The sequence below is a fragment of the Pelmatolapia mariae genome, linkage group LG5 (assembly GCF_036321145.2).
Source record: "Pelmatolapia mariae isolate MD_Pm_ZW linkage group LG5, Pm_UMD_F_2, whole genome shotgun sequence".
NCBI classification, from domain to species: domain Eukaryota; kingdom Metazoa; phylum Chordata; class Actinopteri; order Cichliformes; family Cichlidae; genus Pelmatolapia; species Pelmatolapia mariae.
In genome coordinates this window covers 22,703,852-22,719,592 of record NC_086231.1, presented here as the reverse complement: position 1 = coordinate 22,719,592, position 15,741 = coordinate 22,703,852, and the positions used below count along the sequence as shown (strand labels likewise).

General features: G+C 39.9%; 1 protein-coding gene across 2 annotated transcripts in view; it reads left to right on the top strand.

The window, feature by feature from the left end:
• LOC134627840 (low-density lipoprotein receptor-related protein 1-like) overlaps nt 1-15,741 on the top strand; it is a 95,414-nt gene that overhangs the window by 27,632 nt on the left and 52,041 nt on the right. For both annotated transcript variants that reach the window (XM_063474256.1, XM_063474255.1), the window contains exons 3-6: nt 5,048-5,185; nt 9,368-9,487; nt 10,065-10,193; nt 10,311-10,574. In XM_063474256.1, coding sequence (XP_063330326.1) covers nt 5,048-5,185; nt 9,368-9,487; nt 10,065-10,193; nt 10,311-10,574 — 651 coding nt within the window. The remainder of the gene's footprint in view (nt 1-5,047; nt 5,186-9,367; nt 9,488-10,064; nt 10,194-10,310; nt 10,575-15,741) is intronic.

The following is a 15,741-nucleotide window of genomic DNA, read 5'->3' as shown; positions in this document are numbered from 1 at the left end:
CAGCTTGTCTCCTTTCTACTGGTGGAGAGGGAATGCAGATGAGGAAGCAGTTTCCAGGATGAATCATTCAGCATTCATCTTGTGAAAGAAAAAAAAATCTTAAAGTTGCAAAATTATGAGAGAGTCCTAAATGACACATACAGCATTTTCCTCATAAATCACAAAGCGCCAGCTGCCCTGTCATCACTTTGCTCCTGTGCCCCGTGGCCCTTACCCTTTACTGTTACCCCAGCTCTCCCTCCACGTGGCTGTACCACAGTTCAGGTCAGGCTTTGCACGTGACACTGCTTACAGCACTGTGGCTCAGCCTGTTTTGTAGGGGGTCACAGCCGATTTGTATGATCCAAACAATGGCCTTAGTTCTTTGTTCACCATCCCACTACCATTGCCCCCCTCTGCCCTCATTCCCTTGGACTGGAAAAGTTCATGTGATCTACCTCAGTGTGTAGCGGCTTAGAGACTCCACTGGTACAAGGTGTATGAAATCCTGTATGCCTCAGCCTGGTTTTGATTGGTGCTTAAAGAAGAAAAGCTTTGTTTGGCTCCAGCTGTGACCGCCAGGTGCTTATACTGATTCTGCAGATTAAAAAAGGGGTAAATCATAAAATAGATGGTTACTTCAGCGCTCATATTGCATTGCAGTTTTAAATTTTAAGGCATATGGAAGAAATGACATCTGTCCTGTATCTGCTGACGCCTCCGTGACGTCTATAGTGGAGAAACTAGGTCTTGGAACAAATTCTGGTTCTCCACAGGAAAAAAATAGTCAAACCCCCCAAACGCAGTTTTTAACCACCGTCAGCATCACAAGAATAGCTTGTATGGGTCAATAATGCAGGCACTAAGATATTTTTTCTTTTTCGTGGACCCCCGTATTGAGATAGAGAATAGTTGAATCTGTACCCAGTAGCCCTGTGCAGGTCTTTCAGTGAACTAGTGAATGAGCTCTGTACAAAAATAGAGCAGAGGAAACTTCTTAAAGGGAAAAAAAAAGGTTCAGGCCTGCTAACCTGGCTCACTCACTGTAGAGGAATGTTGATTAAAAAACCCTGTTTAATTCAAATTAGAAATGCCTTTTCTACTGCGGCACCTTCGCCTGGTGCCAGCTTGAAGAAGAATTGAGCCTTGTGGGTTTCTGGCCACTTCCTGTGGATGAGGTGTTTCACATGGCCTTCTGTGTCTTCTCTCTCCTGCTCTCTCTTTTTATTTCTGTCTGTCTCTGTCTCTACCCCCGTCACGTTACCTTGCCTTTGGAGGACAAATCATTTTTTATGTGCTGTTTAAAGAAGGAAAGTGAGTAGGCATAACAACGTGGAAGAAAGGCAGAGCCAACAGTTTAACTTTTCACATATACAGAAAAAGCATCTGTAGCATATAGGCAAGCAGTCTGTTTGAAGTCGGTGCGTTAAGCGAGGAACAAAACTTAATTCCTACCACTTGTATATGTCATAACACTAAACACAAGAAATAATTTTTTTTCCATTTTTAGGTTATTGTTTTATGAATGAACAAAACTTAAAGGATCAGTTTGAAACTTCTTTCTTGGCATGAGTTGATGGGAAATTTGATCCCGGTCTCGAGTGTGTTTGTGCTAAATGCAGAGCTGGGACCGAGCTTCGCATGAAGATTTGAAACAGAGGGAAATTTTTACAGTAGTCAAGCTGTCTCAAAAAAATGTGCCACCTCGAAATATCACTAATCTTAACTGGAAAGCATTTTAAGTAGTTTAAGCAACTCGGCTGGAGTTTCATTCTGGTATTGATTTTTCTCATTTAACTCTTGCAAAGAAAGAAAAAATGCTTTCTAAATGCCAAACTATCACTTGAGTAGAGCCATCTCACCGTCTATCACATTTCAAACACAAGTATGAAATCTAATTAAAGCATTTGTTCTCAGCTATAGCCTAATTCTGCTGCAAACTGGATGTTATTACTGTGATGATAAATGTTAGAAGAGCTGCCGAAAGTATTGGATTATTGCTTCAAAATTTGCTGAAAGGAGTTTGGAGATACCAGCCAAAGTTCTGGGCACACATAGAGGGTTTGTACCGGGGTTATGCTGAGTCATTTAGTCTGTGGGGAAAAAAAAGTCTGGTCAGAGTTACAAAACAGCAAACTCAATCCCCAAAAAAGGAAAAAGGAAAAAGGGGTTCCTTAGCAAAGGGTTTTGTCAGTATATGTTCTTTCTATATCCAGTTAAAGTTTTATGAATTTACTTTTCAAAGGTCAACATGTTTTCCTTCCCAGAAATCCCAAAATTCTTTCCTTAGCACACACTCACATCGGGACTACATGCCAGAGCTCTGGTGTGATTATTGTTGGTGTTTTGCCTTTTGGAGAGAGATGTGTGCACACTGCAGATTCAGTGAAGGCAGTCATTTGGCTAGTCCAAGCTAGAATAATGGTGTTTTTTTATAGTTCCTCCTACTTTTCTTTAGTGGCCATCTTTTGCTGCCTCAGTGGTGCTTTGGATGCTTGCTGTGTCTTTCTGCCGGTTAAGCTGGCAAGCAGGAAAAATGCATGGACATCCACGATAAAGAAGTACTAGAGAAAAAAACATTAGAATTTTTTTTTTATGTAATCTTTCCTGTTTGCATTACACAGAGGAGACACTTAATGTTTCACAAAACAACAGCCAGTGTAAGAACAGGATCTTATGTAGTCAGGTTTCCCAACTCTAAAACTTCAGATATTACAACATGTAGCTGCATTCCTGCAAAAGAAATAATCAATTACTCAGGTGTACTCTGCAGTGTATCTGGACAAAAGGTGATCTTTAAAGGTTATAAGATATAATAGTACCTATATAGGTTGATTCACTGAAAGCCAGACTATGGATTCTTTATTCTTATAGATGTTTTGTGTTGAATCCAACAGCAGTGGTACTCTCCACAGAAATTTAGGGATGGATAACTTAACTCAGGAGGTGGCAGAGAAGGATTTTGTGTTCCTTCGGTCTGACAAATGTAGTGCCCGGGAACTTTGTCAGAAAGTCTGTCATCTACTGCTAGAACAAAAGGGCAGTATTTTTGTGAAGACTGATTTTAAAGCATTCCTGCTTTACTGCATGGTTTATAGTCGAGAGAAAATTGATGAAAGAGATAAAGGGACAAGGCATATGATGAAGATCCAGAGGATAAGATTATTCTTGGGCTGTGCTGTATGAGCCTCTGTGGCTTGAGACAAAGCTGCTTTCAACAAGTGTTTGCAATGGCACAGCTGAAGGTGTTTTCACAGATGAGGTGATACAGTACAATTTTGGTATCCATCACACTTGTGTTTATTTCTGCCGCGAGTGGTTCTTATTGGAAACCCAAGCAGAGTGACTTATCTTATTTAGTTTAACTATGTAGGCACTAAATATACAAGTGATACCAATTATAAATGTAACCAATTAATCTTTGTTTGGGTTATATTCCTATGTTGAATAAACTAAAGTAGATCTATCTATATACATACAGATTATTCAGTACAAATCATTCATGCAGACAACTAATCAGCCAATCACATGGCACCATCTCAAAGCATTAAGGCATGAATACATAAGCAAGATGACCTGCTGTAGTTAAAATTGAGCATCATAATGGGAAAGAAACGTGATTTGAGTGACTTCGAACATGGCACGATTGTTGATGCCAGATGGGCCGGTCTGAATTATTTCAGAAATCGGTGATCTGCTGTGATTTTCCCACACAGCCATCTCTCAGGTGCGTTGCTGATGTCAAAAAACAGAGGAGAATGGCCAGACTGCTTCCAGCTCATAGAAAGCCAATAGTAACTCAAATAACCACTTGTTACAACCAAGATATGCAGAACAGCATCTCTGAATGCACAACAGGTCGAACCCCGAAGCAGCAGAGACCACACTTGGTTCTATTCCTGCCAACTGAGAACAGGAAACTGCGGCTACAAAAGATTGGTAAAAATGTCATTTGGTCTCATGAGTCTCAGTTTCTGCTGCGACACTCAGATGGTAGTGTGAAAATTTGGCATAAACAACGTAAACTCATGGAGCCATCCTGCCTTGTATAAACATTTGAGGCTGCCAATCTGTTATATTGGTGTCGGGGATATTTTCTTGGCACACTTTGGGTCCCTTAGTAGCAACTGAGCATCATTTAAACACCAAAGCCTACCTGAGGATTGCTGTTGATGATGTTCATCAATTTAAGACCACAGTGTATCCATTTTCTGATGGTTGCGTCCAGCGGGATATGTCACTAAGCTCAAATCATCTCAAATTGATTTCTTGAACATGACAATGAGTTCAGTGTGCTCAAATGGCCTCATGATTCACCAGATCTGTTTAGTAGGGCAACATTTAGGATGTGGTGGAACAGGAGACTCATCATAGATATGCAAATTTGCAGCAACTGCATGAATCTATCATGTCGATGCGGACCAAAATCTCAGGAATGTTTCCAACGCTTTGCTAAATCTATGACTAACCCTTCAGAAGCCTGAACCAAAAATCCAAATTTTCTGAAAATGGAGCATTTATTGAACCTTCTGACAAATGTTATATATAAAAAGAAATCACATTTGCTACATCCCAGATTTTGTCTGCAATTTATTGCTATTTATATATATTAATTCATAGAATATGTATTAGTGGGAACCTTCTGAAAAGTACTGTCAACTTTGAAATTGTTTGGATGAGAGGTTATTAAATTCAGAGTTAGATGTTTTCAGTTCTGCTTTTGCAAGCATGCATTGGTGTCATAGAATACAAAACAGTTGGGGAACATTTACAAAGCGTACTTGTACTGCATCTGCATCCATCTGTGGCATTGACTTCCACAAACTATAACACCAGAAATTTGACTTCCTGTATGCAGAAGGATTTTCAGCCACCACTGGAAATTTGAGCAAACTGCAGCGAGCGCTAAAATTTGGGAACAAAAATTCAAAGAAGGATGTTAGTAAAACACATTGTTACAGAAAAAGGAGAATAAAACCTACATGTGGAAATAGTAAAGATTAAGCTGGCATTAACAACTACAACTTAACATTGTCAGTCAACCGTGTTTGTGTTTGTCTTCCCTCAGGTCCACACAGCACGGTATCACGATGCCCTCCCAATGAATACCAGTGTGGAGGAACAGAGCTGTGCATCCACATGAGCAAACTGTGCAATGGGGTCTCAGACTGTACTGATGGCTGGGATGAAGGACCACACTGCAGAGGTATCACTTAAGCCACATTTTTATACCCCCCCCCTCAAAATAAAAAAAAGTCCCTACACACACACAGATGAGGATAAAAATTTAGCTCCCTATGAAAGCTTTTGTCAAATATTCCCCAAGTGCTTTTTGGGAGTAAGTGAATTTTAACATAGCTACTCTAAACACACTAGTTTTCTTTAGAACGCATAAATTATTTCTATTTGCACACAATAACAGAATTACTTCAGAAAAAAAAGAAAGATTACCAAGGTCAGTATTATTAGCCTCCTGAAAAACTGACCTTTTTACGGAAAGCTGAGGGTTATCTTCCAGTTTACACACAGTATAAATAGGTCATTAAGACTTGAGCACTGACCCTGGCAGTTTCTGGTTTTTGTAAAGTGAAATAATGAAAGTGTCCAAAATTAAACTAGGATTTTTGGAAAACTATGTTGAAAACTTCTTGTTCTTAACTACATACAATTTTCATAGGGAAGCTCATAATTCTGCCCTCATCTATGATATGCAATGTGGTTGTATAAGACTGTGTAGGTTAATATTACAGATGTGGATCTGTGTGAAACTAATGGTGTCTGACTGTCTTTTTACTTATTTATTGTACAGTCTTCACCCATGACATGTGCACACCGTGAAGCACCGCTGACATCGCAGCAACATGTTGATTTACCACATTCATGTTATAACATTGGATTGTGCTGCCATCTGCTTATGTTCCCACCGGTTCTGTATGCTGTATTTTGCTGCTGTGTGTATTTTTAGAGCTATAAAGTCTTTATGATTTGAATTAGGGAAGCAGTCATTTTGAAACCAGAAACTGGGAAGTAATTTATGATGACTCCAAGGAATGTGACATTTCTTTTTTAAGAATTTGCTGATTGAGCTCAAAAGAGCGTCAAAAAATAGAATTTAATTGTGCAAAACACTTTTATATTATTGGAGGAAAGGGTAAAGATCTAAAAGGAACTCAACCTGGGGAGTTTCACTTAAAGGTCAGCAGAGGAACAGAATTGATGATGGACTATCAATCAGACTGCTTTATGTGGCGCTGGTCAAAAGTTAGCACACATCACAAACCCAGCATCACTCACCTGTCCTCTGGAGTGTCCATTAGTCTTTAATAATCGTAACTGTCAATAATGGTAGAGTTTTACTGCGGAGGACACACACCGAAACCTGCCTTTCTCACATCCAGCCTGTACAAAAATCCCACTCCTGCTGGATGAAAATATTTAATTAATATTTCAATATTCGTTTCAAAGCTGTGAGATTTGGCTTCTTAGATTCTGAATTAAATATCTAACCTCGCAGTCTTGCTCACCACCTCACTCACCTATGAGTCCGTCCATCATTCTTTTCCTTTATTCTTTTCTGGGTGTCCCCAATACTCTTAGTTAAAAATGAGCTGGGATTAAATATTTATCGAAGAAACACGGAAAGAGCCACTGGGAGGGCCATCAAATTTTCATGCGCTTTCAGGTTGGCTAGACTTCTTTACGGTATATGTGTGTGTGTGTGTGTGTGTGTGTGTGTGTGTTCACCTCATAGTTGGGATGAATCTCCATGAGCATATGGGATGCCCCTGTATCCAGGGGTACCTTTTGCACTATTAAAAAAAAAAAAAAAAAAACGGAAGAAAGAAATCATTTTGGGGCCTGTGACTTGGGGTTAAAGTTGGAATTGCATCTTTATTTGATGACTTTTTAAGCTTTTTTTGAGACATCAGGTGTTACATTTAAGAGTCATCTGACTGATTTTAAGGTTGCATTCTGCAATTTATGTAATTCAAACTAAATATTTTGCCGTGTCTGTCACCGTAGGTTGTTTACATTGTTGCCCATGTTGGTTTTCTAAACTAATCTCAGTTGCTCGGCGCTCAGACTTGTTTTGGAAAATTCCGAGCATGTCTGTAATTTCAACTGTGGGTGTCCCAGCAAGTCTCTTGAGAGCAGGAGAAAGACTGGTGTATTCATAGGATTGTATAAGGATTGTCAGCAGGACAGTGGTTACACGGGGGAATTCATCCCTTTCTCATGTAGGGGTCTGGAGTAACGTCTTTAAAAATGCACAAACCAAAAAAATCTGCTGATTTGTGTGGTTTCTTCTCTGTTTCCCGCTTAGCGCTTACAGATGAAGTTTATTTTTTATTTAAGAAATTCATTCGGTCAGTAGTTCAGAGGTTTGCACAGCACTGCGACAGACTCGTGGGATTTTGTCTCGGAAATGCGACACTTTGACTGCGCCTCTTCTCTTTCTAGAGGTGTTTTTTTTAGTGTGAAGAGTCTTCCAGTGTTTCTGGGAAAAGTGAATCACTTGTGACTGATAGATCTCAGCTTGGTTTGACATGGCTGTGCGTTTGTTTGACTATGACTCATGTCTAGATTTGTATCTCATGGCGTGTTCCCTGCTCTTTTGAAAGCGCTCCTGATGTTCCATTATGTAGCCGGTCAGCTGACTGGAAGATGTGATTGTAGCATATTATGTTTGTACTCTTTTATCTCAGACGTGTACGTAGCCTTGGAGATGGTCTGTGATAACACTGAGACATTGATTTTGAATGCTAGGTGGGAATATTTGGTTATTTTCTTTTATGTCTCTTTTCTTACTCACTTAGAACTAAAACAATCAATCTTAAGATCACTAGAATATATATGTTATACTTTAGTGATTTGAAGCATTACCTGTGAGTTGACCTGAAGATTAAGAGTTCCAGAGAAATAACTTTAGTGAAATGGGTTACATTTCTCCCAATTTAGAGTTTACTTTGCAGCTACCCCTGTAATCATTTGTATCAGTTCGCCAGTTGCACTTGGCACTGCTGTTAAATTTACTTTCTACTTTTGAATTACCTAAGGGTAACGTGACAAACCATAAAGTCCAAACAGCATATAGGCACAAATGCTTCATACCAACTGTAAAGCACAGTGGTGGATGGATGGTGATTTGGGCTTGTTTTGCAGCCACAGGACCTGGGCACATTGAAATCATTGAGTTGGGCATGAACTCCTCTGTGTACCAAAGTATTCTGGAGTCAAATGCTTTGTGAAAGCTAAAATGGGTCCTTAAATGAATGCCTCCAAACCTCAATGAATTGAAGCAATGGTGTAAAGAAGAATGGCCCAGTATTTCTTCACTATGATGTGAGAAACGGATGAAGTCATATAGGAAACAACTCTTCCAAATTATTGCTGCCAAGCTACTTAAACATGGAGTGTGCTTAGTTTTTCACAGGACTGCACAGAGTTGTGTGAAAACCTTTTTCATATGACTGTATACGCATGTTTGAGTTTTTTCTCTGTAAGTTTAAAACATTTCTTGTCATATTAGGGCGAGGCTGGTACATTAGTTGTTACCAGATGTTCGATACATTAGTTTGACCAAGTCTCGTGATTTCTGCGTTGAGCTAAACAGTCAAAGTTTGATCCTGAAAACTCCTTAATGCAACAGCAGAATTATAATGGGAACCATTTGTACCATGTACACAGACACAGTCATATTTTGAATAAACCCCCCTGTATCTGTTTTTCTACTGAGAACCACTTGTTGTTGTTGACTCTTTTTTTTAATCTTACTTCCAGTTATTGTTGATTTGATTTATTTTTGAGGGGGTTTTTTTTGGGTTGTTTTTGTTTTCAGGGACATGTTGAGGCACAGAGCAGCCAAGGAAACTGTAGATCATGTCTCTGTCAGTTCTAGTGTCTTAACTGATGATATAACTGAGCTGACTATAAATTTTTCATGCCCATTATTTATATGTTCTTCACAGTCGGGAGGAAGCCACAGAGGGTGAAATTGAACAATTTAGCAATGCACATCAAGATTTTATGCAGTTAAGCACCCTGCTGAGCTCTAAAAAGAAAGCGTACAATAGCAGATTCAGCAGCACCTGTGCCTGATACCTACAGGCATTCTCTAAGCTCTGTGTCTTCTGATAGACAGTACTGAGGGAGATGAATGGAAGCTGAGTGATCACAGTATAATATCTGGGTGTATAGTGATATGTTGAACGGATTATTGCATAATTATTACAAATCCCTTTCCCCGTTAGAACCACCGAGGAAGCATTTTCAGTGCAGTAGCAATATAAGTAACAGGAGACAAACATGATTAAAAGCTGTCGTTTGTTTTTAGTGTTCATTTATTCATCATTCCTCTCTTCCGTTGCTCTCCTTCATTTTATTTCAGAGTATATCACCAACTGCTCACACATGGGCTGTAAGGAACATTGTGCCGTTACTCCGGCAGGGCCTGCTTGTTACTGTAAGACTGGCTATGAGATCAGCCCAGATGGAAAGACATGCAAAGGTGAGTTCCTATAAATTCCGATAGTCAAGTATGGACCGCAAGTGTCTAATCATCGTGTCACGGCAGAAAAACAGTCTGTGATTCATCTTTCTGTCCTATGCGCACATTTTTTTAGTAATAAACATGTTGTTTACAAAGCTAAACCAAAGTTTATTCAGGTTTTATAGAAGCCAAACTAAGTGCGGGTGGGTTGGGTGCTGAGAAACATGTGGAGCATTTCCTGCAAAAGTCTGTCTTGAAAATGTTGCATTTTGGCAGTCTTTTGGGGGACTTACTGGCAATGATGAGCAACACTTGTAAATCCCATTTATATCATGGTTATTTTTGCAACAAACCTGGTGTCTATCTACAAGTACTCACACCTTTAAGAAATTAGAAGCCAGTGGGAACATGAAAAACAAATGAGAGATGTATTTGCCAGCTTAAGCAAACTGAAAGTAAATATTAATCAGCATTTTTTCTTAAAATTATACTGTGAAGTTTTTATCCTTTTATGTTGTCCTTTCATTTCTGAGCTGTTGATGCTATTTGATGTATTTACTGACTAATAACACCATCTGCGGTTTCTTGGATTCAGACTTTGATGAGTGCAGCCTGTACGGGACCTGCAGTCAGAACTGTACTAACACCGAAGGATCCTACACCTGTTCCTGTGTGGAAGGCTACTTGTCTCAGCCAGACAACCGCTCCTGCAAGGCCAAGAATGGTGAGTACAGTCAGACAGCAGTAGAACTGTAGAGTGAACCAGGTTGTCTGAGTGCATATTGATGATCTCCTCGCGTTCCTTCTGTTTACTCTTAGTTATGTCCGTCTTTCTTTCCAGTGCCAGTAGAGCGTCTTCCTGTCCTGTTGATCGCCAATTCCCAGAACATAAACGCCACCTTTCTGAGCGGCACCACAGTCAACAATCTGCTGTCTACCAGCACCAAACAAACCACCGCCATGGACTTCCTTTATGCTGAGGAAAAGGTCTGCTGGATCCATGTAGGAGACTCCCCCTCGTCCACAAACCTCAAATGTGCCTTCATCCCCAATCTGAAGAGCTTCACAGACGAGAGAATCATCAATATCTCCTTCAGCCTGCACCGTAAGTAGCGCAGCACAGCATCACAGCTAAACCATTTAATGTTTATAATGTTTACAAATTATGCTTTAAATGCTTTTCAAATTATTCGATGAGCCACAGAACTTGCTCAAAAAACTCAGCACAGTATTATCTGCATAGTCCAGAGCGTGCACCAGAAAATGGTCTTCTATAGCCTTCTCTCACACTTTAATATGGGAGAGTATTATTTATGTGTTTATATTGTAATTCTGTTTCTGACAGCAATTCAACGTGAAAATGTTTTGCTGTAATTGCTCAGTGTAATTAGCTCAGTAAGGCACACTTTACACCACCTGTGGCTACATAGCAATCTGCCAAACCACTTGGGATCTTTTAAGCTTTGGCTTTTCAGTTTTCTTCTGTAGGCCTTTTGGCATAGTCAAAAACACAGGCGTGCACTACACTCCAGAAATGATAATTAGACTTTTTCTCTTGGTTTATATGAAAAGGACGAGGAACGTTTCAACATTTTTGTAGCTTTGCGTAGAAAAGTGCTTCCGTTATACATGCAGGTCTTATTAAAATGAATTGTTGATGTAATGCGTGCATTAGCTGTGACATAGCAGATATCCATTACTACTTACTTACTACTTACTACTTCTCCTGCAGCAAGGTGGACATTGTTATCTGGGAGTGATTTAGGCGTCTTTCTGTGTGATGAACATACACCCATGTTTTTGTCAGATAGACAAATAAACATCCATCCACCAGCCCTCTTTCTCCAGCTGGTCTCAATCCTGATTTAATATTTTTGTCTTGGTTGTGCATTTTTCAGATGGCAGTTTGACAGAGCTTGTCGTACACCTTGGGGTAATTTAATCCGATTAGTACGGTCCCACCAATGTCAGCCACGAGGGGGCCACAAAGCAGTGTTCTCCTAGTTCTGGTCTCAAGCCCAGATAAACGGGAACACTTGTGTCACAAAGTGAACCCGGCATGAAATTTTTCGCCAAATTAAACATGTGACTCATTTGTAAGATTTCCATACTGGATCAGCTGAGGGCCCAGTTAAATTCTTGTCTGGTCCTGTTGGCCAGCAGGGTGCTGGTGGAAACTGCCCGGCAAAGACAACGAAAGAGGAGAGGGGGAAGGCATGTTCGGGGGCAGCGAGAGAGAAGTCTGCAAGAAGAAGAAGAAAACATTTTCAAATGGGGGTTTTTTTTGGTCAATTTTTTTTTAAAGAGTAAAGAACATGAAAGTGTGTATTAGAGGTGTAAATAAATACTTAAAACACAATGTAAATAGGCTAACAAAAAAATGTCCGGAAACTGGGCCAAAAGCTGAGCTGAGCTTCTCTCAGCTCTGTGCACAGTGAGTCACAGATATTATGGCAACACATTAGAAGCAGCTGTATTTTTCCATGGCTTAAGTCTCCTTTCAAAAAACACTTTAGAGTCCTTACTTGTGTAAAAATGAAACTAAAAGTCAAAACCTGAGGAGAGTCACTGAATACAGACATGAGAACTTGCATGTTCCTGAGTGTAGACACCCTGCAGGTCAAGCAGTCACACCGTCTTTCTTACCTTCTTTTCCCCTTTATCGCTCCTTTGCCTCACACCCTGTGTTTCTAGTCATACCGTGGTTTGGTTTCGGGCAGCTTGTCTTCAATGAGTCAGGAGAAAACAGAGCGACAAAAACAACAATCTCATCTTGAGAAAACCAACTGCGATGCCTCATTACAACATCTTTTGGGAAGTTGGTTGACAGGTGGTTTGTAATCATTCGTAGCTGCAAACATTAATCGGGGACTTGGCCCTGAATCAGAACAACGCTTTCTCCCTCACTTTGCCGTTCCGTTTATTTTCTACTCTGCGTGCTTCTCCCCACAATCTCTTACCGTCACCTTAAGGGAAGGCTAAAATGAAAGCGAGCCTATTTTGCGAGTGCACCGGAGAAAGTCGAAGAAGTACGCAACGTCTCATTTGTACTTTATAATTGCTGAGCGGCGCCAACAGAGCTGTAACTCGATGAAGGAATGAGAAGTATTGAAGAACTGGCTGGGAGAGATGGGAGGGCGTGCAGGACTTTTGATGAGCTTAGCGAGCAGACCTCTGGATATTGGTTCTGATGAGAACTGGAGGGGATCTGACACACTAAGTAGCTCCTTACAGCAGCAGGGGAAATGAGGAGTTTTAAAATTCAACAGAGGGAAGATAATGTGCTCACGAAGGTCGTGACAAAATCGAATCGGTTTATTGGAAATAGGGGAACGCCCTCAGTCCGCCGACTGAATTTGAGCGGAAAATGAGAAAGAGGGTGCACATTAAAGACCGTCTTCCTTGTGTGAACTTTCACAAATTTTCACTTTGCTTTTGATTTCGGGACTTCAAGCAGCCCTATAGAATAATGTAGCATGTAGTTTTGTTCCTCTTCTTTTCCTCCCCTCACATCTGCTTGGAGAGCAACCACTTGTCTCTCACTCTCTCCACATTCCTTTTCCATGTGACTAAAAGAATGAAGTAACATGACAGAAATGACTTGCTCAGCGCCGACCGTCATAGAAAGTATAAAAGCAGAATAATGACAGACAGGCGAGCTCTGGTTTCCACATGCACACACAATGTGGTGCAGCTGTCTTTTGGAAATGTGCTAGTTGTAAACCAGATGATACTAGACAAGCTTAGAGCAGGAAAAATGGGGGATTTTATCATCAGAGTAGAAAAAAATAAATAAAAAAGCATTTCTCTGTGTGTGTTTGCTATTGCTACATTTGTCATGAGCTCATTACTGCACATCAGTACATCATAACGCCCATCTCAAAATTACAGAAAGTGCCACATCATTACAGAGCTTGCCTTTAAGGATACAGCGTTTGTGAGTAGTAATAATAATAATTATGATCAAAGTCATTCAAAAACAAGAATTATCACAGTTGCTATAATTGTGCAGCTGTAACCAGAACCTTACAACCGACTTGCCAATTTAAGAACCAGAAGCATTTTTTATTTATTTATTTATTTATTTTTACATAAAGGAAATTCCATCAGCCTCAGCTGGTTTCCTCACGCCTGTCCTCCACGCACATGCATGCCCACACACACTGCAGTGTTCGTTTGTAGACACAGACACATGTGTGCACACCCACACACTGACAAAATGGAGCACTGGCTGCATTGAAGAGCAAGGACAGGATGTGCATGACAGATGATGCAGGATTAGAGATGCTGTAAATGTGGAAGCAATCGAAGGGCGCTGCTTTTTCTGTATCCTTGTCACCATATTGTGGTTTCTGTGTCATTGTTGTTGATGGAAAATGCATTTCGGTTGCTAATGAGGCAAATCAAAATATGCTGAATTAAAGCAAGCATATCCGAGGCACAAAGGGGTTGCTGGGTATGAGCTACATAATATGGAAAGATGTGTAGATCTTTATACTATAATGACTTAAAAAAAACATTTATGGCTGTGTACTTTGAGCTGTGTAAAGAATATACAATACAAATGGGCAAGAGTTTTTGTCATCCGTTCCAGATGATGATTTGAAGGGGACTGCCCATTAGACTTCATCTTTTGTACAGGCTGGAAGGAGGAAGGAAGCATATTTACACTTACATTTAACGTCAAAGGAGCCAGCAGGATCCAGTAACAGGGATTAACATAGGAAATGACGCACATGTGATCAGAGTGACTCATGACTTCACTATTTCACAGATGAGTTGTCCAGATGTGTCTCCACCCGCGAACACTGTCACTCTCTTATTTAGCCACATTGCCTTTTTATTTATTTATTTATTTTTTTTGGTACTCACAAATTTCTGAAATAAATTTAAAATCAGGCAAACTTTTAATGGGATGACAGAACAAGTCTATAGCCATGATGCAGCACGTTTAAAGTGTGCTATAATAATTAGCATTCCTATACACAAAGCACAAACTAAAGCATATAACAAATATGCATATTGATAATCATACTACTTCAAAAGTAGTATGATCACCCACAAACATCTGCCTCCTGCTCAGCTTGAGGAAAAATCATGGGATTTTGCAGTGTAAGTAGGTAGGATCCATCTTTCTGGCACATTAATGTCCGCACTAAATTTCATGTTGTTAACGCCAAAAAGCTGGAGCTTCCAAATAATATTTACATTTTTAGAACCTTTGTTCCTGTTTGATGTACGATGATGGAGGTCAGAGGATTGCTTAAAAAGGAAAGTTGCAAAAATACCTCCTTAACATTTGATGATATTTTTTTGTTCTGTTTATCTCAGCACTTTCTTACTTAATAAACTGTATGTTGTTCTGCACCATTTATTCTACACCGTGGCTCTGCAGGAAACAACTATCCTTTTAATATACAGGCCAAAAAACCACTCAGAAAGCTGAGTAAACTTTACTGTGAGCAAAATGTTAATAAAAGCAGCTGCCAAAAAAAGATGACAGAGGAGTAGGCAAACAAAAGAACACTAAAAGCTAACTAAACGAACAAAGCTGAATTACAGCTTAAATAGAAATCACAGAGAAGCTGAGAGCATGAGCTAGAACACTTTTCCTTGACCTCAATGGAAAATGTCATGAGGTGAAGGAAAGGTGTGTAGGAGACGTGATAAGGCTAACTCTACTTAGCCTAGGCTCCTTAACAGCACGATGTCACATATCTACAGTGCTGAAACTACAACATCCAGTAGATGGACTACAACATGCACGCCTTACCTGACCCTTTTGTTTTGCTTCATATTTACATGGCACAGCAACAATATCTTCATCATATCAGCAACATACCAGCTCTCCTTCAGCCGCCTCTCACTTGTCTGCTGTTTTACACTGTATTGTTTTGGTTAGTACGTTGCCGGCTGCCTCATCGGAGATGTCAGTTTGAGCTGCTCTTGGCAGAATATTATTAATATAAACTTTTTATGCAACTTAGAAGATCACCCTGCGATTGCAGCACCGTGCTAATTTGGCCCCCTTAATAAATCTGCCTTGTTGCCAATAAAATAAAATGAATCTTATTTTCTGAGTTTTGCCTGCTGGGTAGTTATAATTCCTCTCCAGCTCCTTGTTTATTATTTCTGTGACTGAATTAAAATGTTTTTTTTTTGTTTTTTTTTTAATTAATTGATGATACTCCTAAAGGTTACAATGCAACAGACATCACTAATGCAATCTGAAGGATACAGAACCTTTACCAGACTTTGATCCATTAATATCA